The 23682-nt window shown below is 38.0% G+C and overlaps 2 protein-coding genes and 1 long non-coding RNA gene across 3 annotated transcripts; 1 reads left to right on the forward strand and 2 right to left on the reverse strand.

The window, feature by feature from the left end:
- Positions 1 to 1397: 1397 nt before the first annotated feature.
- Positions 1398 to 3979, reverse strand: LOC121797130 (proteasome subunit beta type-7-A-like). The gene is made up of 8 exons (XM_042195861.1): positions 3684 to 3979; positions 2701 to 2842; positions 2484 to 2580; positions 2324 to 2393; positions 2136 to 2240; positions 1954 to 2052; positions 1764 to 1851; positions 1398 to 1636 (listed from the first exon to the last, which is right to left on the reverse strand). The coding sequence occupies exons 1-8, from the start codon at positions 3825 to 3827 to the stop codon at positions 1560 to 1562; spliced, it is 822 nt and encodes a 273-aa protein (XP_042051795.1). The 5' UTR covers positions 3828 to 3979; the 3' UTR covers positions 1398 to 1559.
- Positions 3980 to 7474: 3495 nt separating this feature from the next.
- On the forward strand, positions 7475 to 10398 carry LOC121797240 (protein SIEVE ELEMENT OCCLUSION B-like). The gene is made up of 7 exons (XM_042195995.1): positions 7475 to 7863; positions 7947 to 8102; positions 8166 to 8614; positions 8711 to 8820; positions 8891 to 9033; positions 9114 to 9593; positions 9662 to 10398. Exons 1-7 carry the CDS (start codon positions 7519 to 7521, stop codon positions 10289 to 10291), a joined length of 2313 nt encoding a protein of 770 aa, XP_042051929.1. The 5' UTR covers positions 7475 to 7518; the 3' UTR covers positions 10292 to 10398.
- A 4256-nt stretch (positions 10399 to 14654) lies between these two features.
- Positions 14655 to 21344, reverse strand: LOC121795252. The gene is made up of 3 exons (XR_006049436.1): positions 21300 to 21344; positions 14905 to 15009; positions 14655 to 14830 (listed from the first exon to the last, which is right to left on the reverse strand). It is a non-coding gene; the product is annotated as an uncharacterized LOC121795252 (long non-coding RNA).
- Positions 21345 to 23682: the final 2338 nt, after the last annotated feature.

A 23682-nucleotide genomic window follows, 5' to 3' on the forward strand; every position in this document is an offset into this window, starting at 1 on the left:
ATTCACACAATAATAAATAACCAAGAATCCAAATTTCCAGCTCTCCATCCCACAATCTTGTATATATCCAACACAAATCTTCCATTCTCTCTAAAAAAAATCAACACAAACCTCCCACGATCTCTCATCACAAAACCAACAACACACCATGGCAAAGAAGCCTAGCATGGGAACAAAAACCACCACCAAGTCAGCTACTTCAAACAGGCCGGCGAGCTCTGTACCCTCTCTGCGGAGTGGAGATCGGTGTCATCATCTTCTCCCTGGCTGAGAAGGTCGTCACCTTCGGCCACCCCTAATGTCGAGCCCATCATCGATCGCAACCTCACCACCTGCAACATTGAACCTCTCAAGCTGCCTCATCTGATCTGCCTTTTTGCAGACATCGATCGCAACCTCACCACCTGCAACATTGAACCTCTCAAGCTGCCTCATCTGATCTGCCTTTTTGCGGGTGATTCTTCTCAAGGAAGAGACATCCTCGTCTGCATGAAACCTGCAAAGATCCTTTTCCAATTGTAATCAATAGCCACTACTCCAAATAAAACTCCTATAATCCACTTCCGTCAATTATTACATGAATTAAAAACTATTTTATTTTGCTGAATTTAATGAATTATTCATAATGGCATTTTTAAAAACTCATCTTTTATATATGTATAGATATAGATGATATTTAGCTCGAACCATTACTACAAAATTGCTCTTATCAAAGAAATCAGTGAATTATTGTTCAGATTGGGACTTCGCACAAAGGCTTTCACTTGTGACATGATCAAATATAACTTAATTGGTAATTACATTTAAGTCGAATTAATAGGTTGAAAGTTGGCGTCACGCCACAGTAATATTTAAGGAACCATAAATTTATTTAAACCTTGCAAACTTAACTATAAATCAACTAATAGATATAGTGGGACCTGTTTTCGTAAAGATAATAGGAGTACTACTATCTAAACCGCCTTAACCTTAGATGCATGAAATGTTTAATAAGAGGAACATATTTATGCCTGCAAGAAGGCTAGTTAGGGCACCCTTCAAAACTCAGGGTAATATGCAGTTATGTCATTTCAATATCCCAGATTCTAAGATGCATAAAGATGGCACTTATGTTTGCTTTGACATAGACTACACAACAACATAATCACAATTTACTGTTGCTCCACAGGCGCACCTATATCAATTATACATAACCCGAATTCGTCTGCATTTTACTGATACATCTACTGTGGTTATTTAGCCTGCACATACTCAAAATTTTCCAAATTCCGGAAGGAGGTTGGTGCAGTGAATTAATTATTCTTAGCTCGGAAGCAAAAGCAACAACGATATTTTGTATACCGTTTAGGTATCATGATCTTATCCATCATATGCTTACTGAGACAGAGAGGGAGAGATAGGGGGGATAACTGTAAGCTGTAGAAATTATAATCTCCAACAAACTGCAACATGGATAAGGTTCTGGTGAAAATGAAAGTGAAGGCATTGAGGCTAGACAGTAGGCTAGTTAATGAGAAGACCAGGAATGTTTCCAAGAACAATGACATATTCAATCACATTCATTCTTCCATAGCATCTCCCCCTTCAATCACTTCCACCAGCTCTCTCAATGGTGTGATCTTTGTCAGTAACACCTCTGTAGATATATTACAGAAGAAAATGAGTAGAAATAAAATCAATATTGAAGCAATCAAGTAACATGAAACACATAATGCAATTTTTAATGTGTTAAAACTAATACTCCATTTCCTAATGATACTCACCAGTCTTCTTGGAAAAAGAGTATCCCTTCTCACTGACATATGTACGAGGGTTCGGCAACATATAATTTCTCAAGTACTCTCGCTTCCCCTAAAAGAAAAGGCAAAAGGGGTAAGATGGAAACTAGTTTATCACAAGCAACAAGTACCTATGAGTGGATAGGAAGAAAACATCATAAATTTGAAACCAAACCTTTGTTATGACACAGACATCCACATTGCTTCCACTTCCCAGATCATTGAATATACCAGAGCAAATTGCTTCAGCCACTAGTTTTACTCCTTCATCCCTCTGCAAAAGTGCCTTGCAGTCTCAACTCAAGGAATCCACACATTAAGTGTTTGGATGCTCTATAAAAGACATAAGGAACTTACAGTGAGCCCTTCACGGTATTTTGATTCAAAAATAGCCATTGCAGCAAGTGATCCAGAACCCATAGTGGCAAATGGTAGAGTATCTGTAGAACCATGTGGATAAATCTGGGATAGACTCCTTACATGTTAGACCCGAGGGATAAAAGAAAAGGAAAACAAAGCAACATCTTCAGGCCAAAGTAACTCACAGTATGCAAGTGAGGACCTGTCACATCCACTCCACCAAGCACCAAGGCAGCTGATACATGTCCTTGATAACTGATTCAGATATAAACCAATGAACTTCCTATGTAACCCATTTTACACACAAGAGATAATGACACTATAAAAGAGTTTTGGTGTTTGCACCTAAAAAGATGAGACTTCAGAAGAGTTAGAGCAGTCACAACCCTGGATTCACGGCCAGTATGAAACCGGTGCAGCTTCAGCTGAGAGCTAACCATGTCTAGTGAAGGTCAATACAAACGGACAGTTATAAGTTGGTCATATATAGAAGGCATAATAAAGAGTCAGATAGTTCAGTAAACAAGAAGACAACATGAGATGAGAATTAATTAATTTATACCTGTAACAGCTTCTGTATCGGCAGCCGTACCAGCTCCACAACAGTATATATTTGGAGCCATATAGTGGATCTTCTCGCAATTCTTATCAGCAACAATGGGGCCTTCAGTGGCTCGCGTGTCAGCTCCAAGAATGACACCATCCTAAAGCATAGAAATATTGTCAAGGGAAACATATTCAAGCATATAACAAACTTATTCATTAACCTTAATAAGCTACAGGAAAACATGGATGTGCTGAGTAGTGTGTAGTGAGTACATATACACTCCTACGCGATACATGAAAGTAAATAAGGCCACTGAGAAGATGTTTGCTTAGTTTAACTGAAGTCCAAATACAATGGGCTACAATATAGGGTAGGGCTTGCACATTTTCATAAACAACTCAACATTTGAAACAAATGGATTACCATTAGGTGATCTTATAAATTCCATGTCAGCTTGACTAGACTATTTCAGCTCGATTAGCCTGTACTTAATGAAGTACAGTTCTGAACCATTAGAACTTCAACTCTACCTCAAACAATAAGACTCTGATTATTCTGTTTAAGTCCAATTTCCTTTTATTGCAACCGACACAATTCCACGAATCATGTTACTCATAGCCGAACAAACTTCAACTTCAACTCACCCAAAATCATCAGAAAATTTAAATTCGAGTATTCAAGAAATGTCTACTGAATAGATGGAAAAGACATCTGGACTACAAAAAAGCTCAGGATAACATTATGACATCTTTTTCCAATAAAACATCACATTCCCACATTTTCCATCTCAATTCACTACAAAGCCGTCCAATAAAAAACTGAAAGGAACCAAAGCAATACATAATCACGGTCTTCCGGAAAAGGGGAGGCCAACAAACAAATTCATGAAAAATAAGCCAAAAGAGAAAACACAATTGAGCAAGCACAATGTTAATTAAGTTCCAACAAACAAAAATACCCAAATCGAAATTCAAAGACGGTCCATAATCAAAATGTACCTGAAAAACCAACCCAACAATCGTAGTTCCGGTCTTCAGATACGAGGATGGCTTCAAACCCTTTTGCATAAGCATCTCGTTTCTCTTGCACAAATCGTAAGAAAATCCTCCCCTAGCAGGAGCCGATTCCTCGAATCTCGACATTGCAATTTGCTAATGATCAAAACTAAGACCGTTTTCGGATAAAAATAAACTAGAAATTATGTAGATTTAGGAAAAGGAGTGCAAGTGTATATGTGAGAGCTTGGGGACGAAGAAAGGGGAGGCAGTCGTGTCGGGTCGGGTGATTTCTCTTTCAGGTTTGGGTTTCAACAGAATTCGGATGCAAGACTAGTCAACTGAGCTGGGTCGGACCGTCTAGTACGCATTAGGCCTGACCTGACCTGGGCCCACGACTGAAACGGCTGAGTTGGGTTTGGATTTTTTTCTATAAATATAGCCCATTCATGTCCACTTGGCTAAGTTTTTAATGGGCTTGTGTTTAGAAATGACCCAATTTAAGGGTCTAGTACTATTAAATCCTATTCCTTCAATCCATTAAAAATAGTTCATTCGTGGAGAGCCCATGTTTTGTGCAAAATTAATAAACATACGAGAGCACAGATAAAATAAGGAAAATAAGAGAGTAAGAAAATTTGGATAAAATAAGAGATAAAGATAAAACTTAGTATAAGTGATAAAATGATACTAGTAACTTTATATTTTTAGTGGTATGAGACTAATTTTGATAGACAACGAAAAGAGAAAGATGAGAATATTTTTTGGGATGGTTGGAGTATAATAGAGTAATGCCTATTAAATCATACTTCCTCGTTTTATAAAAATATGTGCAGTTTTCATTTTCATCCGTCCCACAAAAATATGTGCATTCCATTTTTAGAAAGTTATATCAATTTAATAATGTAGGTCTCACTATCCACTAACACTACTTTTATCTATCATTCTCTTCTTTTCTCTTACTTTACTATATCATTCTCCTCATCTCTCTTACTTTACCAACTTTTTCTTAATTTCCGTGTCATCCTAAATGCACATATTTTTTTGGGACGGAGGGAGTATTTTAATTCTACAATTTAGTTACCTATGGAAAATTCAACAAAAATCGCAATAATCCATCCATAAACATGAATAAACAACTAGATATAATCCATCGATTAAATATTGTAGTCTTCGTTTTGAACTTTTGATGTATTGATCTTAATTTTATTCAATGATGATGAGTTATGGTCTTGAATGGGGTTTATATAAGACTTAAGACCGTCCTATCTAACTTTGGATAGACTGGTCTATAGAGAATAAGATGGCTTCAATTCTCATTCAAAATTAGATAAATTTTTCTGACTCAGCGGGCCGGACATTGTCCATCCATCGATTTGCTCTAATCTTTGTTTTTTTTTATGTATTTAATTCAATAAATACGGCAAAATATCAAAATATTAAGCGCACATAATTCATATAATTTGCAATAAAAACCTTTTAAGTATAACCCTTTAAAATATAGAGCATCAGCAGTGGTGGCCGATCGTGCAAGGGCCGAGCGATCGGCCACCAGATCGCCTCCAATTGGCTCCCATTGTGGGGAAGGAGCCGATTGCCCTTCCCCAACGCCTCCACCCCATTCTCGATCAATCACCCTAGCCAATGCCATATCGGCTCCGCATCGGCCCTGCGATGGGCCTCCATTGTGGAGGCTCGGGCCGATGGCGGAGCCGATTTTCATATTTTTTTAAAAAATTAATTTTTTAATTTTCTTCTCTTATTATAAAATTACCTCAATCTTCTCTCCTTCATTTCACACACCCACGTCCTTCTTTACTTCACATTTTTTTTCTCACTAGAAATGTCTTTAAAATGAAATTTTATTTATACTCTCTCCGTTTCGGATAATTTGTCTCACTTTGATCGGCACGAGTTTTAAGAAATGTAATGAAAAGTGAGTTGAAAAAGTTAGTGGAATGTGGGTCCTACTTTTATATATTATTTTTATAATAAAATGTGAGTAGGAATGAGTTAGTGTAATATGAGGTTCACTACAAAAAATGGTAAAAAGTGAAATGAGACAAATTATGTAGGACGGACTGAAATGGGAAAATGAGATAAATTATCCGGGATGGAGGGAGTATTATTTAGACATTTATGCTTTATTTAGTTTTTAAAATAAAATATATTTTTGCTGTATATTACGTTGTCTTTAATTTACATCAATAATTAAAAGTGAAATAAAATAGTGATAATGTGGAAATGAGATGAGCTCTGAGATAGGCTCTGGGATGGACTCTCATTGCAAGGAGATAGGCTCTGAGATGGGCCTGGTGACGTGACAAGAAAAAATGGAGATAGACTCTGAGATAGGCTCCGGAGATAGGTCACCGTTGTGCTTTTATGAGTCAGAAATTTGTACACCTTTTGATATTCTTCCAATAGAAAAATCTTCATTTTGATATTTTAGAAATTGTAATTTTCATCGCAAAAGACAAAAAGTTGTTGATAAGCTTCATGATTTACGACTTAATACAAGGACAACTTAGTTCTCGATACACTTCTTGAAAATTTATATAGATATATATTTTAAACAAGAATAACAAGATGATGTTTACTTTAAAGAGTTCTTGTTATTTACTTAAGTGAATAAACAGTACAAACATCATCCTATTTATAGTTATATAAGAATGAATCAATTGGATGAGAGACATTGATACAGTACCTAGATTAAAGTATAGTAAATGTAAATAACATTAATACTTTGTATTGGACCATTGGTGACGAATTTAAGGTAAACTAGGTCATCTTAATTAACAAAACAACTAAACAAGTTTATGTAAACAGCCAACACGAGCAAACTCAATAACATTCTCTCCCATTATTATTGACCTTCTCTCACAACACAATGAGGCTATCTAATCAATTTCACATTCTGTACGTAAAAATAATTCATCCTCCAATATCTAATATCCAACAATTAATCTATTGACTTAGTTTGGTCACTGTTTAAAGTCTAAAAAATATTTCAACAGATAAAAAAATCATCTAAACAAATCATAGCGAATCATGACGATTGACGAACGCCCGCTGTAGTATAAAGTAGAGAGAGCTGATATAAATGGAAGTAAATGAAGCATAACTTGACGAGGTAATATATTGTTGTCTCGTTAATAATGACAATACAAAATAAAGGCGATATCTGGATTTTGGACAAGCTCTTTTTACTTCTTTGTCTAATATTCTTCTTATAATTGCTTTGCTATGGTTTGTCTTAGTCCGACGTTGGAATAACGTAAAGTTTAACAGGAAATTATAGGCATTGAATTTGTTTATTTTAATTTAACTCATTTAATCTACTCCTATTTTGTCATCTTTAGTTTGATCTATACATGCATGAATATGCAAGTTTTGAGTCATAAAATATTAGTTCCAAATATTCCCTAAAAATGTAAAGAAATATAATTCGGAAATCTTCATCATCAGTAATCACTATGAACTTTGGGTTACATGTGTATTTTGCAAATTCAGAAATGACTTATATAATGCTGAATTATTGCTTCCATGCAAATTCATGTATTGGACATTGTTGAAGAAGAAGCAAAATGGCAATGTTTTCACTGTGAAGAAAAGGATTTATAGGCAAATAGGAAACGAATTCCAAACCTTCCAAATTAATCTAGGAGCAATAGGAAGTAAAGAACATGACTTTATTCCATTTCTTGTCCCTCGCATCTTTATTTTTGTCGAATGTAGAGCTTGTATCTATATAAGGCCTACACAAGTTGAGCAGAAGATGCACAACCAACACATCATCTCCCTTTCAAATCAACACCTTTCCCTCCAACCTCCTGCAATGGCAAGCCGGGACGCGGTGCCTTCCACCAGATCGACCAACGGTAAGGCCAAGCCTCCATCGGCTGCCGCCCATGATTTGGGATTGGTAGGCGCCAATCACAGTTTTCGACCAAGCCATGAGCCAGATTCGAGGCTGGTCCGCCACCCCATTCCCCCTCCTTCTCTAGGTGGGCGTCAGCGTGACCGTGGCTTCTTCTCCTCAGACGACACCGCCCTCACCAAGCAGATCCTCGCCACTCACGCTCCTGACATAGAAGACCTCAACGTGAAGCCGCTCCTATCCATCGTTGAGGATATCCTTCGTCTTTCCAAACCTTCCTCCTCAACTGATCACACCTCTCTTGTATATATGCTCCATACATAGCTACTACTACTTAGCATAATGCACTTTAAATCTCGAATTCACACATGTTGCTTTGTTTTCAGGTGAATAATCAAGTTAAACCACATTTGGACACATTGGATAGCAGCAAGGCCATACAGAGCTCACCCCATCAGGACGCCAAAGTCCTATACAATCACGAACACGATTCGGAGATTGTTAGACTGCTGGCTTTTCCAATCAGCAAGATCTCTTGTGAGGTACGTTTCTCTCCATTCTTACTTCGTTATCCTAATGCAAAACTCACATTATGTGTAAAACAGATCATCTGCAAATGCTCTGCTGGTGGGGAGGCACACTCTGTCACTATGGACCTCCTCAAATCACTGTCCAACTACTCATGGGATGCCAAAGTGGTGATCATTTTCGCGGCCTTTGCTGTCAACTACGGGGAGTTCTGGCTAGTTGAGCAGAACCACACCATGAACATGCTCGCCAAGCACATCGCCACCCTCAAGGATCTGCCCTATGTGATGGAGCACGCGGGGAAATTAGAGAAGAAGTTTGAAGCAGTTCTTGACCTGTTAAACGCTGTGTTGAACGTGATCCACTGCCTCATCGAGTTCAAGGAGCTCCCTTCCGTTTACATCAGCCATGACGCGCCAGAAGTCGTGGCTGCCACCGCTCATATCCCAACTGCTGTGTACTGGATCATAAGGAGCCTCCTCGCTTGTGCATCCACTCTCCTCAACCTCATCGGGAGTGGCCACGAGTATGTTTTAGATTTTTATTTATTTCTCCTCTTAATGTAGTTATGTAGTAGCAGTATTAATTAAAATGTACTCCTACTCTATTGTTGTTGTTATAGGTACATTACCTCAACTGCTGAATCGTGGGAGATATTGAGCCTGGCTCATAAGCTGTCGGTCATACTGGAGCACCTCCGAGATCAGCTGGCAGTTTGCAAGGGCTTAGTAGGTGTGTGATGTACTAGTTCCTGGATTCATTAACCCAAACACATTGCTAATGTAGTAACTAAATTTGACAGAGAGAAAGAAGGCCGAAGACGCATACATTGCGTTCAAGAAGCTGATTGAATCAACCCACATTGAGAATATGAAAGTTTTACGCGCAATGATCCGTGCAAGAGACGATCAAAGGCCGCTCTATGATGGCTCCAAGAGGATCAACGTGAGTGCGCATGCAATTTGTGGTTTAATCATTAATCAAACCAATGTTAGTAACAAGAAGATGTATATATCTATTTACAGGAGCGGCTGGAGGTGTTGAGGAGCAAGTACGTGCTGCTGCTGATCTCGGACCTGGACATCCCTCACGAGGAGCTGAACGTGCTCCACATGATCTACAACCAACAGGCGAGGAGGCACGAATACGAGGTTCTGTGGCTTCCAATTGTGAATCCGACAACGCCCATGACAGGAGTGGAGAACACGGTGTTCTACGACCTCCGCAACAACAGTATGCCATGGTACTCGGTGGATCACCCGGCGCTGATCGAGCCGGTGGCGGTGAGGTACATCCGAGAGGAGCTCAAGTTCGTGCACATGCCGATGCTGATCGTTTTAGATCCCCATGGAAAGCCCTCCAAAGCCGATGCTCTGCCCATGATGTGGATTTGGGGCAGCGATGCCTTCCCCTTCACCAAGGACCAGGAATGGGCTCTCTGGAGAGACAAGACGTGGAACATCGAGCTCCTAGCTGACTCCATCGATCCACGCTTTCAAGAATGGGTAACTATATACTTACTACCAAGCTACTTCCGTTTCGAGCTTCTAATAAATGAAATGAAATGGTGTAGATGAGGGGAGACAGGGTGGTGTGCCTGTACGGCGGGGAGGACATGGAGTGGATCCGGAAGTTCACCCTGGCGGCGAGGGCGGCGGCGGCGGAAATGCACGTGCCGCTGGAGATGCTGTACGTGGGGAAGAGGAACCCGCGAGAGAAGGTGCGGAGGTGCCATGAGGCGATAGAGAGGGAGAAGCTGAGCCACGTGTTCCACCCGACGGACTACTACGACTACGTGTGGTACTTCTGGGTGCGGCTGTGGAGCATGTGGAACTCGAAGAAGCAGGTGGGGATGAGCGTGGAGAGCGACCACATCATGCAGCAGATCATGGACATCCTCACATACGACAGCAGCGAGGAGGGCTGGGCGGTTTTCAGCCGCGGCAACCACGAGATCACCAAGGGGAAAGGCGACGTCGTGCTGCCTGTGATGGAGGGATATGCGGCGTGGGAGTACAAGGTGGACCGCCCGGATAAGTTTGTGCCAGTGCTGGACGAGGAGATACGGCGGACGCACCCGGAGCACCACTGCAACCGCCTTATCCTGCCAGGCCACGCTGGCTACGTGCCCGATCATGTCGTCTGCTCCGAGTGTGGCAGAACCATGGACAAGTTTGTCTTGTACCGCTGCTGCACCGACTGATGTATCTCTTTCTCTACCATTATTTCCACATTTGCTTGAACTACTAGTATTGTGCTGTACTACTTGTTTCCTCCTTTACTATGAATTAATAAACTTAGTTTTATGAATGATGTGATACATATCATGTTCATCAAGCCCTTGTAGATCACCCGTACAGATATTTTTCCCACATTCATGACACAATTGTCATTCGCCAATTACAAAATCCCCCAAAATCACTAATGCACGTCCCTCTCTCCAAGATTTATTGTCTCATTTTAACTCACACACAGAGTTTAGGCATAATATACTCAAACCAGCTTGAATTATTCGAGAATTTTGTTCGAAATTTTAGACATATGTTCAAGCTGGTTTGGATTTTAGCAAACATCCAAACTAAAATACATAAATTTCACCTCTCATTTCAAGAATACATAAATCTCAGCCCTACTTTCAAGAATGTCATCCCTAGGTGAGGTGTATTCTTTTCCGGATGTCTCAAGCTAAATGTGACATTTTTTATAGCAATAATTGACTCTCTTTTTCCTACTTTATTTTCTTCTATATCTTACTTTATTCATTTTTTTTCTTTATACTACTCCTTTCATTCCAAACTACCTTGATACTCTTTTTAGCACGAGGTTTCAGAAATTGATGTTTAAAGATTAAATAAAAAGAACATAAAATAGGAAATAAAATAAAGAGTCAGATGAAATAAAAGAAGAAATAAGATAAAGTTTTTGGCAACAAAAGAAATGTAGCAAGTAGCTTGAGCCAACCAAGAATGGAATATATATATATATATATATATATATATATATATAGGGTCTTGTTAGGTTGAGATTTTTTAGCTTAATTGAGAATTGAGATGCATTTTCAGCCACTCATTTTGAAATGTCAACTACAAGTAGATTATGTCAACTAAGGGGTATTATCGTCATTTCATTTCAATAGCCAGAATATCAAATGTCAACAACTCGTATTAAAATGTCAACAACTAAATAAATTTTAATTTTTTTAATTTTTTTAATTTTTTTTAATTTTTTTTAAATTTTTTTAAAATTTTCGCGCGATGTCAACTACTGAGACATTATGTCAACTACGATGTGTAGTCTGCACATCAAATGTCAATAGCTCTGCACATCAAATGTCAACAGCTTATAATTGACATTATATATGTGTAGTTGACATGAATTGTATATGTTGTTGACATTATATGTGTGTAGTTGACATGAATTGTATATGTAGTTGACATTACATGTGTGTAGTTGACATGAATTGTATATGTAGTTGACAAAAAAAAAATTAAATAAATTAAATAAATAAAAAAATAAATAATCGAAAAAAAAATAATTTTTTTTAAAAAAAAAATATTTATTAAATAAAATATATGATGAAATTACAAATATGCCCTTTCACAATTAATTAATGTAAAAATATTTTCCATGTGGCAAATTCTGGACCACTCATTTAATAAAAATGAGTGGCTAATAATGCATCTCAATTCTCAATTAGGCTAAAAAATCTCAATTGATCACAACCCTATATATATATATATATATATATATATATATAGGGTCTTGTTAGGTTGAGGTTTTTAGCTTAATTGAGAATTGAGATGCATTTTCAGCCACTCATTTTGAAATGTCAACTGCAAGTAGATTATGTCAACTAAGGGGTATTATCGTCATTTCATTTCAATAGCCAGAATATCAAATGTCAACAACTCGTATTAAAATGTCAACAACTAAAAAAAATTTAATTTTTTTAATTTTTTTTATTTTTTTATTTTTTTTTAATTTTTTTTAAATTTTTTTAAATTTTCGCTCGATGTCAACTACTGAGACATTATGTCAACTACGATGTGTAGTCTGCACATCAAATGTCAATAGCTCTGCACATCAAATGTCAATAGCTTATAATTGACATTATATATGTGTAGTTGACATGAATTGTATATGTAGTTGACATTATATTTGTGTAGTTGACATGAATTGTATATGTAGTTGACATTACATGTGTGTAGTTGACATGAATTGTATATGTAGTTGACAAAAAAAAAAAAATAAAAAAATAAAAAATCGAAAAATCGAAAAAAAAAATAAATTTTTTTAAAAAAATAAAAAAAATATTTATTAAATAAAATATATGATGAAATTACAAATATGCCCTTTCACAATTAATTAATGTAAAAATATTTTCCATGTGGCAAATTCTGGACCACTCATATAATAAAAATGAGTGGCTTATAATGCATCTCAATTCTCAATTAGGCTAAAAAATCTCAATTGATCACAACCCTATATATATATATATATATATATATATATATATATATATATGGGTGCATTATAATGATAACCCCAATTTCCGTAATAACCCTATAACTAAATCTGGACCATACATTTTTAAAATCACGTGGTCTAGATTCAAACTTAGATTTACTTCATAAAAAAAAAGCGCGGGTTAAATATGTCATTTCGCTCATGATAAAATTTACGTATCCAAATTTCGCTCATTTAATTTCTGAATTTCGCTCATTTTATCATTTTATCAGTCAGTCAAAAGTATCATTTTATCAACTCAGAGTATCATTCTATCCGGTAAAACTATCATTATATGCAATAAACCTAACATATATCATTTTATCAGTCAGTCAAAAGTATCATTTTATCAACTCAGAGTATCATTCTATCCGGCAAAACTATCATTCTAAGCAATAAACCTAACATATATCATTTTATCATTTTAATAGTCAGTCAAAAGTATCATTTTATCAACTCAGAATATCATTCTATCTGGCAAAACTATCATTCTATGCAATAAACCTATCATTTTATCATTTTATTAGTCAGTCAAAAGTATCATTTTATCAACTCAGAGTATCATTCTATCCGGCAAAACTATCATTTTATGCAATAAACCTAACATATATCATTTTATCAGTCAGTCAAAAGTATCATTTTATCATCTCAGAGTATCATTCTATCCGGAAAAACTATCATTCTATGCAATAAACCTAATATAATCGGCACAATACATAATATACAAAACCTACAAAGCAGTAAATGTATCATTCTATCAATTCAGAGTATCATTTTTATAAGGTTACTGTCATTTTATCGCCTAGATTATCATTTTATCAGGTAAAAGTATCATTTTATTAAACAAAAATGTCATTTTATACACCAAAAATACCTATCATTCTATCGGTTGAAAGTATCATTCTACCCGGCAAAACTATCATTCTATCGGCTGAAACTATCATTCTATCCAGCAAAACTATCATTTTATGCAGTAAACCTAACATTTATAAGCTAAAAGTATCATTTTATCTACTCTGAGTATCATTCTATCCGGAAAAACTATCATTCTATGCAATAAACCTAACATATATCATTTTATCATTTTATTAGTCAGTCAAAAGTATCATTTTATCAACTCAGAGTATCATTTTATCCGGCAAAACTATCATTCTATGCAATAAACCTATCATTTTATCAGTCAGTCAAAAGTATTATTTTATCAACTCAGAGTATCATTCTATCCGGCAAAACTATCATTCTATGCAATAAACATATCATTTTATCATTTTACGTGATATTTGGTGAAATTCAGAAATTAAATGAGGGAAATGACAGTTTTACTCCCGCGCTTTTTTTTTATGAAGTAAATCTAAGTTTGAATCTCAAAACTATCATTCTATGCAATAAACCTATCATTTTATCATTTTATCATTTTATCATTTTACGTGATATTTGGCGAAATTCAGAAATTAAATGTGGGAAATGACAGTTTTACTCCCACGCTTTTTTTTATGAAGTAAATCTAAGTTTGAATCTCAAAACTACCATTCTATGCAATAAACCTATCATTTTATCATTTTACGTGATATTTGGCGAAATTCAGAAATTAAATGAGGGAAATGACAGTTTTACCCCCGCACTTTTTTATATGAAGTATATCTAAGTTTGAATCTCAACCGCATGATTAGAAATATGTGTGGTCCAGATTTGGTTATAGGGTTATTACGATATTTAGGGGTTATCATATGATCATGACTCTATATATATATATATAGGGATGTATATACGATTGTAAATAGCAAGACACTAGGGGTATCATATTCTCTTTTATTATCTACTTTTTTTCCCACAAATGCTAACTCACTAAACACAACTACCTAAATTCATATGCCAAAACATTAACCTCACTTATGCTTGGCCTTGGACAGAGGAAGTAATTACTACATGCACTAGACAATCAACATAGCAAATTGGCACGTAAATTAGAAGAGAAATAATACTAAAACATAATGATAAGAGATAGATAGTTAAAATTACACCGATGACAAGAGTTAAATCGTATACACACTCACCACAACTACATATATGGTGGCGATGATGATGATCAAGCAAAAGCAGTGGGAGCAACACCACCATGCAGGGTGATTTTAGCTGCAATATCTTCCTTCCTAATCACAACCTTGTCAATCTCCTTCCCCTCTTTGAAGAACACAAAGGAGGACAGCGTGTTGATTTTGTACTCCTTAGCAACCCTCTGCACCCATTGTATAAAGTTAGAGATACAATTTTGATTAACCTAACAACATGAATGGAAGTACAGTTACATACACTAAGCTCATCAGCGTCCACCTTCAAGAATATAACATGGGGTGCCTTCTTGGCTATCTCGGCCAGAATAGGCTTCAGCCATGAAACACCAAACTCCACAACCACCTGATCACAAGATAGTTAAGCAACAAAGCACAAACATACACACACCCAACATTGACATTATGACCCATTGTGTCCAAGTTGATGAAGAAGACATTACTACATTGAGAACCAACCTACAGTTATTGACCAGTTCCTTGTAATAAACATTTCATGTTAAAACCTCAAGAAACACAAGAAACAAGACAGAAACACACACATACTGACATCATCAACGGTCGTGCAAACTATACTAATCGGCCATTATAATGAAGCTAATTATCAATCCCTAACAGCAAACATTTCATGTCAAACCTTTAAAGAATCTTGAACACGACAGAAGGCAGAACAAACAGAGCAACACACACACATCCCCCGCAAGATTGACTTTATATGCATTGTGTCGAACGAAATGACTACACTAACCTAACTTCGGCATAAAGTGACTGATCAATACCTAGCAGCAATCATTTCATGTCAAGACTATAAAATTTTTGAGCCACACGACATAGACACACACACACACACAAATCATTATCATACTTGTGTCAAGGAAGAAGCGCACACTATCGAAATTAGTCACTAACATAACAGCAAACACTATTGTAGTCTAGGTATCGACACGGCCAATATATTTCACTAGATAACAAGCTATATCTTTCTACTAAAGTAGATTCACAATAAGATCTTACCATCGCATGAATTGTAAGGAAAATGCTAACTATTTACCAGTGTGTTGGTGTCAATAAACTTCTGGAAAAGTTTCTTCCATTCACGGAATGAGTATCAGCAAATCACTTGTTGCGAAGCCAATTTCTCTTGTTCGAAATGAAATGGGAAACAATCCATATTTCCATCAATATTACCATCGTCATTGTCGTCATCATAGTGATTCTGACCAACAACAAACGCATATCTGCGTTTTAATGGATCCAGAAAGCGTTGTTGCTTTACTTTCTGTTGGAAAGAGGGACGTCATTAATATGCCGCCCAACATTCATTTTGGGTGATGAGTCCCTAAGTCTTGTAGAGTTCCAACTCACATTTATTGATGTACTAGAACCTTCTCTTTCACCCTATAAATACTAGGGTGAATGAGCATTTGAAAGATATACAAGAAATATTTTTCTTTCTACTTCCTACTCTCAATATGCCTTACCAACTTATCTATATCTCTCTCGATTACCATCTTTAAGATGGTATCAGAGCAGGAAACCAACAAAAAAACCTCTAATGGAGGTCAACCAAATATCCACTCTCGAGCTATTGATCGAGACAATCTCAAAACTAATTGAGTTGTACAAATCCAACACACACCAAAGCCAAAACTCACCGATGGCTGAGAAGGTAGGACAAATTGTTCTTGAATCTGTCTTGAAGAAACAGAAGATAGAAGAGGAATGGGCCTTGGTCAAGAGGCAGGAGGTTGCAGCTCTCAAGGAAAAGAAGGCTGCTAACAGGAAGCTAATTTACAACAGAACCAAGGACTATGCGAAGGAATATGCTGCACAGGAAAAGCAACAGCATTATGGTAGAAAATCTGAATCCCCAATCACTACACACAATGGGACTAATTCCAACTCCTCTGCCGCGAATGCCGATCCCCAGCCGGGGAAGCTGGTTTCGGTGCCGGCAATGGCTATGGAGAAGAGCACTACTGCCGGCGGTGAGACTGCGGCGGCCGTTAAAAGGATTCAAGCGAAAAGAAACGGGGATGGGGATGCGGCGAGAAGCGCTGCTTCTCCGCGAGCGAGATCTCCGGCGAGGTTGAGAGTTCAGAATGATAATCAGAACCAGCAGCATCCGGCTGAAGCAGTGGCATCGGCGGAAGCGACGGCGGCTGAAGTTGCAGCGACGGCGGCTGAGGCGCCTCCGACGGTGGCTGAGCAGAGGAGAAGGAGAAAGAAATGTGGGGGAATAGCCCCTCAAGTTAAAGAAATGTGGGGGATGAAGAAGGGTCCGATTTGGGGGTTTTGGAAAAACCCTCCCTCCATTTTGCAAATGAGCCCCTCAAGTTTAAGAAAACTCCAAAATAAACCCCACCCCAAAAATCCCTACCAAAATTTCCCAAAGTCAATTTTGAGAGTACCAAATCCAACCCAGTTGACCAAAAAATTGCAGAAAAAACCCCCTTGTGTCCGAATTTCCGAAAATACACCCCAACATTTTGAATTTCAGCCTTCCATTACTTGTACAAACACATTCCAAGCTTTAGCGTACTCATCTTCTTCAAACATAGGTCCTAAAGACTACCAGTGGATTTTTGACTGTGGGGCAACTGATACAATGTCCTTTGATGCATCGGACTTCCTCAATATTTCTCAATCCACAAAGAAATTTGTCCAAACAGCTAGTGGGGAGTTAGCACAAGTAGAGGGGGCGGGAATTGTCACTATCTCACCAACCCTTCGCCTCTCGAACTGTCTTTATGTTCCTTCATTGTCCCACAAACTTTTGTCTGTTAGTCATGTAACAAGAGATCTCAACTGCAAATTGCTAATGCAGCCTCATTTTTGTATGTTACAGGACATCAAGACGGGGACGATAGTTGGACGTGGCACTGAGCGACATGGATTGTACTACGTGGATGAGATAGCCCAACAGAGTACTGCGATGCTAACTCATGGACTAACTGACAGACAGATTTGGCTCTTGCATCGCCGGTTAGGACACCCATCCATAAGTTATCTTCGTCTAATCTTTCCTGAGTTAGTTTCTTCTACACATGTTTTGAATTGTGAAACTTGTGTTTTAGCAAAAAGTCACAGACATTCCTTCAAATTAAACAACACTAGAGAAAAATCACCTTTTGCTTTGGTTCACTCTGATGTGTGGGGCCCTGCTCCGGTTACTGGAGGACGAGGTTTTCGATATTTTTTGTTGTTTATTGATGATTTTTCGCGTATGACTTGGATTTATTTTTTGAAAACAAAATCAGAAGTTTTTGAGAAATTTTCTGAGTTCTATCGTCTTGTTCAAACCCAATATAACTCTAGAATTCAAATCCTTAGATCGGATAATGGGAGGGAATACGTGAACTCTAAGATGACATCTTTCTTCACTGAAAATGGCCTTGTCCACCAAACTTCATGTGTCTATACACCAGAACAAAATGGGGTAGCCGAGCGAAAAAATCGATATATCCTAGAAATCACTCGTGCCCTCCTCATTGAATCAAACATCCCAAAATCCTTCTGGCCAGAAGCCATCGCAACTTCCGTCTATCTCTTAAATCGCCTTCCCACAGGGATCCTTAACTTCAAAACTCCTCTAGAGGTCTTCTCTTCCCAAAACTCGGTACCATCGTCCCTCCATCTAGACCCCAAAATTTTTGGTTGTACCGTGTTTGTCCACATACCCAAACATGACCGTGACAAATTCTCACCTTGTGCAGTCAAATGTGTCTTCTTGGGTTATGGGAAAAATCAAAAAGGGTATAGATGTTATGACCCATCAACAGATCGCATGTATGTTACTATGAACTGTGACTTTGTTGAGAGTGAATACTTCTATAGCCAATCTAGCGGTCAGGGGGAGAGTCAGACGGATAATCCAAACAGTGACGCACTAAATTGGCTACCTCTGTGGGGAGAAACCATTCAGGGGGAGGATACTCAAGGGGAAAACAACCAAACTACCCTACCAGACCAAAATCCTGCCGTAGAAATCGGTCTAACAGAGGAAGTTAGCAGTACCACTGGGCAGTCAAATCTACATGAACAGAACATGCCGCTTCAGGACACTGCCAAGCTATCTGACCAGTCCTTGAATCCTGAGGTAAATACTTCTGATCCCAATATCGGTACCCTACTTGAAACCACTAACAGTGACAGGGAAAACAGAAGTGATACAAATGAGCCACCAGCCGAACAAGAGAGAGAGCACGACAGATTGCCCCAAAGAAATACAAGGGGCATTCCTCCTCGAAGATATTCGCCAGACTGGAAAGGGCGGAAATCTAGATACAGTATTGCAAATCTTACCCAGGGACACCTCACCGAAATGGCTAGGGCATTCGAAGCTGCACTTTATGAAGAAGAAGAGATTCCGCAATCCTTCGAAGAGGCAATGGAACACAAGCACTGGAGGGAAGCCATGAAGAAGGAGGTTGATGCCTTAATAAAAAATGAAACGTGGGAGAAGTGTACTCTACCTCCGGGAAAGAAACCAGTAGGATGTCGTTGGATCTTCACCATAAAAAGACGTGCAGATGGTTCAATCGAGAGATACAAGGCAAGATTAGTTGCTAAGGGATATACTCAGGTGTATGGAGTAGACTATGAAGAAACTTTCTCCCCTGTGGCCAAACTAAATACAGTAAGAACACTTCTATCTGTAGCTGCATGTAAGGAATGACCATTATACCAGTTTGATGTTACAAATGCCTTTCTTCATGGAGAACTTGAGAAAGACAAGGAAGTCTACATGGAGGTTCCCCCAGGTTTTTGTGGTGAATTTGGAAAAGGACAGGTGTGCAGACTGAGGATGACCCTTTATGGGTTAAAGCAATCACCCAGAGTATGGTTTGGGAGATTTTGCCAGGCAATGTTCAAACATGGCTTCAAACAAAGCCATTCAGATCACACACTATTCCTAAAGAAGAGGAACGGCAAAATGACATGTCTAATAATCTATGTTGATGACATGATCATAACAGGAGATGATGCCGAGGAAATCCAAAATCTAAAGGAGAATCTTTTCAAGGAGTTTGAAATGAAGGACTTGGGAGCTTTAAAGTACTTCCTAGGAATTGAAGTGTTGAGATCCAAGCACGGAATATTCCTAAGGCAGAAGAAGTATGTTCTTGACATGTTAGTAGAAACGGGCCTACTGGACTGCAAACCTGCTGAAACGCCAATGGTACCCAGCCATGGATTGAAGATTGTGGATGGAGCTAAGCCTATAGACCGTGAAAGATATCAACGGTTAGTAGGTAAACTTATCTATCTCTCTCATACTAGACCCGACATCACATATGCAGTTGGAGTGGTCAGTCAATTCATGCATCAGCCTCAGGAAGAGCATATGGATGCTGTCATGAGAATTGTGAGATATCTAAAGGGAACAGTCGGTTATGGGGTATTCTTAGAAAAAAAGAAAGACTTGGAAATTGATGGATACACCGATGCAGATTGGGCAAGCAATCCAGTCGATAGAAAATCTACTGGAGGATATTTTACCTTTGTTGGGGGAAACCTAGTCACTTGGAGAAGCAAGAAGCAAAAAGTTGTAGCATTATCAAGTGCAGAAGCAGAATTTCGAGGGATCAGAAGTGGCCTGATGGAGATACTTTGGCTTAGGAGGTTATTAACAGAAATTGGCTTCCCACCAACACGGAAAAGTCAGCTTTTCTGTGACAATAAAGTTGCAATTAGCATTTCAGAAAATCCCGTGCAGCATGACAGGACTAAACATGTTGAGGTCGATCGTCACTTTATCAAAGAGAAACTTGAAAGCGGAATTATCGAGTTCCCATTTGTCCGATCCGAGGAACAACTGGCAGACATTCTCACCAAGGCGCTGAGTCCTACAAAATTCAAAGAATTCATTGGCAAGTTAAGTATCGGGGATACCGTTACTCAACTTGAGGGGGAGTGTTGGAAAGAGGGACGTCATTAATATGCCGCCCAACATTCATTTTGGGTGATGAGTCCCTAAGTCTTGTAGAGTTCCAACTCACATTTATTGATGTACTAGAACCTTCTCTTTCACCCTATAGATACTAGGGTGAATGAGCATTTGAAAGATATACAACAAATATTTTTCTTTCTACTTCCTACTCTCAATATGCCTTACCAACTTATCTATATCTCTCTCGATTACCATCTTTAAGACTTTCTCGGAAGCATATGATTTTCCATACTCGGTACACCATTTATCCAACAAACCGGTTACAAGCGGCATGACACCATCGCCAGGTATTAGTGTTGTCACAGATCGGATAGCGGTAGTGGATCCGCCGCCGGAAAGGAGATTTTTGAAGACAAAAAGTGTTCTCGACTTGTTTTTGTTAACTGAAGAAAATCAGCATGAAAATTAAACAAACCCGTAATTCATGAAAATTATCAAGCCCCAAAACATGAATCCATAATTCATGAAAAACAATGGAAAGAACAAAATAAAAGGTTGCTGCCTTGGGGATGCGGAAAACGTTGCTGGAACTTCACAATCATTGAGTTTTTTTAGATCAATGATGAAAAACGTTGCTGGTGGAGAGTGGAAAATTGGATATACAATGTAAAATCCTAAAGTGAGGCAAAAGTTGCTGGAAAAAATAAAAAAATAATAAATAAAATGAAGGAAACGTTGGTTACCTGAAATATCACCTGTAGCTGGAGGCTGCCTTGCTGGTGTTGGCGGGTGGTGGCAGGAGGAAGCAGGCGGCGTAGAATGTAGGAATATAAATGCGAAAAAGAATTGTTAATTGAGTGAATTCTTATTTGCATTATTATTAATTAAAAGGTTAGGGTTGAAAATTATAAGTATCTTAGATTATAAAGTTATGTATTATTGCTTCTTTTATTATTATATTATATTATTTACGAATTCGTTTTAACCATTGGAATTTTTTTTTATCTTTGGAACATAAGAAAATATTCTTTATCTATTTGTTCAAATTATATCTAAATAATATATTGTTCATGGTGAAAGTGAACATTGTACTAGATATTTGAAAATGATGATAACCATTCTAAATCAATGTCGATTTTTAGAGTTATTAAACAAACGATTATGAATCATAATACAAATAATTATACTCTTAATTCCTATCTTAAACAAAATTCTAAAATGAAATTCAAATACATAAAAAAAGACAAATAATGAAATACGATAGTTAAATAAAAACGTAAACTAGTAATTAGATAATTAGGACTAGAATTTTATGAAGCTGGTGGAAATCATCTCAGGAGCTCAAGTCACATCTATAGTAGTAGCAAAGGGTGTGATCCGTTGCTAACTTACTAACTCATCAATGCAATGTATTAAAAATGTCAACACGATGATACTGAACTTAAGTTGATATTTTAATACATTATGTTGACATTGATATTTAAATGTCAACACAGCTTATTAAAATGTCAACACAAATATGTGTTGACATGTTTAATACACTAAATTGATGAGTTAGCAAGTTAGCAATTTAAGAAAAGTAAGCATTTTAACGCACTCCGTAGTAGTAATATCTTAAACGATGACAGGATTATGATGATGATGTAGTAGGGTGATCTTAGCTGCAACAGCTTCTTCCTCTGTCGTCTCAATCCTCTCAATCACAAGCCCCCTCCTTGAAGAACACAATACCTTGATCTTGCAGTGCCGAGCAACACATTGCATCCCCTGTAACAACGTTAGAGGTCCAATCCTGATTGATCTAACAACATAAATGGAGGTATGTTACGGACGTTCTCCGTAACAAGGCCGGATGGCTAACTTCTCGGAGAGATAAGGTGATCGAACCGTCGACGTGCTCGAAGGAAAGGCCACGATTTGCGGTTTCACGGACGTTCTCCGTTGGACAGCAAATAAGGAACGAAAATTATACTTGTGATTCAAGCCAACTTGGGCGAAATACTGATTTTATTAATTGACTGAATGAATAAAAAGATAACAATCTATCATATTTATAATACTAGAACTACTACCCTAACTTAATGAACAAGAAACAAATATAAGAAAAGAAGATATGCAAATTCCTAATATAGCTAAACTAAATAATAATAATAATAATAGGCTTGTAACAACTCCCCCACGGTTAAAATCCACCTTGTCCTCAAGGTGGGAACCACGAAGCAAAAAGGAGAGTTGAAAGCAGAAGCTTCGGCGAGGCAACTCCTCCTGGATCAAACACACACCGAACAGATGAACGTCTCCCTTCTTCACCTCCATAAAAAATCAACAAAGGAGACCCAACTTTGTCGGAAAAATTCCTTGCCAAATCGAAAAGCTTGTCCACGCCTCCCAGAATGCCCAAGCATGGCATGTCATTACTCGGAGGGATCAACCTTGCATCTTTGTCGAGCGATGTTGATCGATGATTCATACTTGGAACATCACCGACATTCAAATCCACATAGACACAAGCAATTACGGGCAAATCGGTGTAAGCACCATCTCCTTTCTTGCCCCAACAATTTCCAACAACATTTTTGGATGACACTTGAACAACATTGAGTGAGGCAATGACCTTCTTCACTTCATCAGTGGAATCGTCCTCCTCTACATCGTCTAACAATGCCTCTTCCTCCTCCGCTTTACTCATATTGTGGTTGCACGGTGGGTAGATTTCATCAAAAGATGAAACTTGTTGGTCTTCGAGTCTGCCATCTCTACCTTCCCTAGATCCCCGATTCTCACTAGACAAGCCACGATCCATGAGTTTCTTTGCTACTGTCTCTAATATGGAGTTCCCTGAATCACAACGTTCCTCCTCTAATATAGAGTCCTCTGAATCACAAAGCTCTGCATCTAATATGTAGTCCTCTGAATCACAAAGCTCCTTGTCGCCGTCTCGTGTTGGCGAATGCGTGTGAGTAACGACCTCTCCATAACATCTGCCCTCATCTACCTCACTCCTAAAGTGATGCGGCAGTGGTGGCTGCGGCAAAGGTCGGAATTGTACAAACTCACGATCAAGGGAATCCACATGTGTTGGTGGTTTATGTGATGGGTATTCCTGTTGTTTCGACTTTTTTGATG

The sequence above is a fragment of the Salvia splendens genome, chromosome 3 (assembly GCF_004379255.2).
Source record: "Salvia splendens isolate huo1 chromosome 3, SspV2, whole genome shotgun sequence".
NCBI classification, from domain to species: domain Eukaryota; kingdom Viridiplantae; phylum Streptophyta; class Magnoliopsida; order Lamiales; family Lamiaceae; genus Salvia; species Salvia splendens.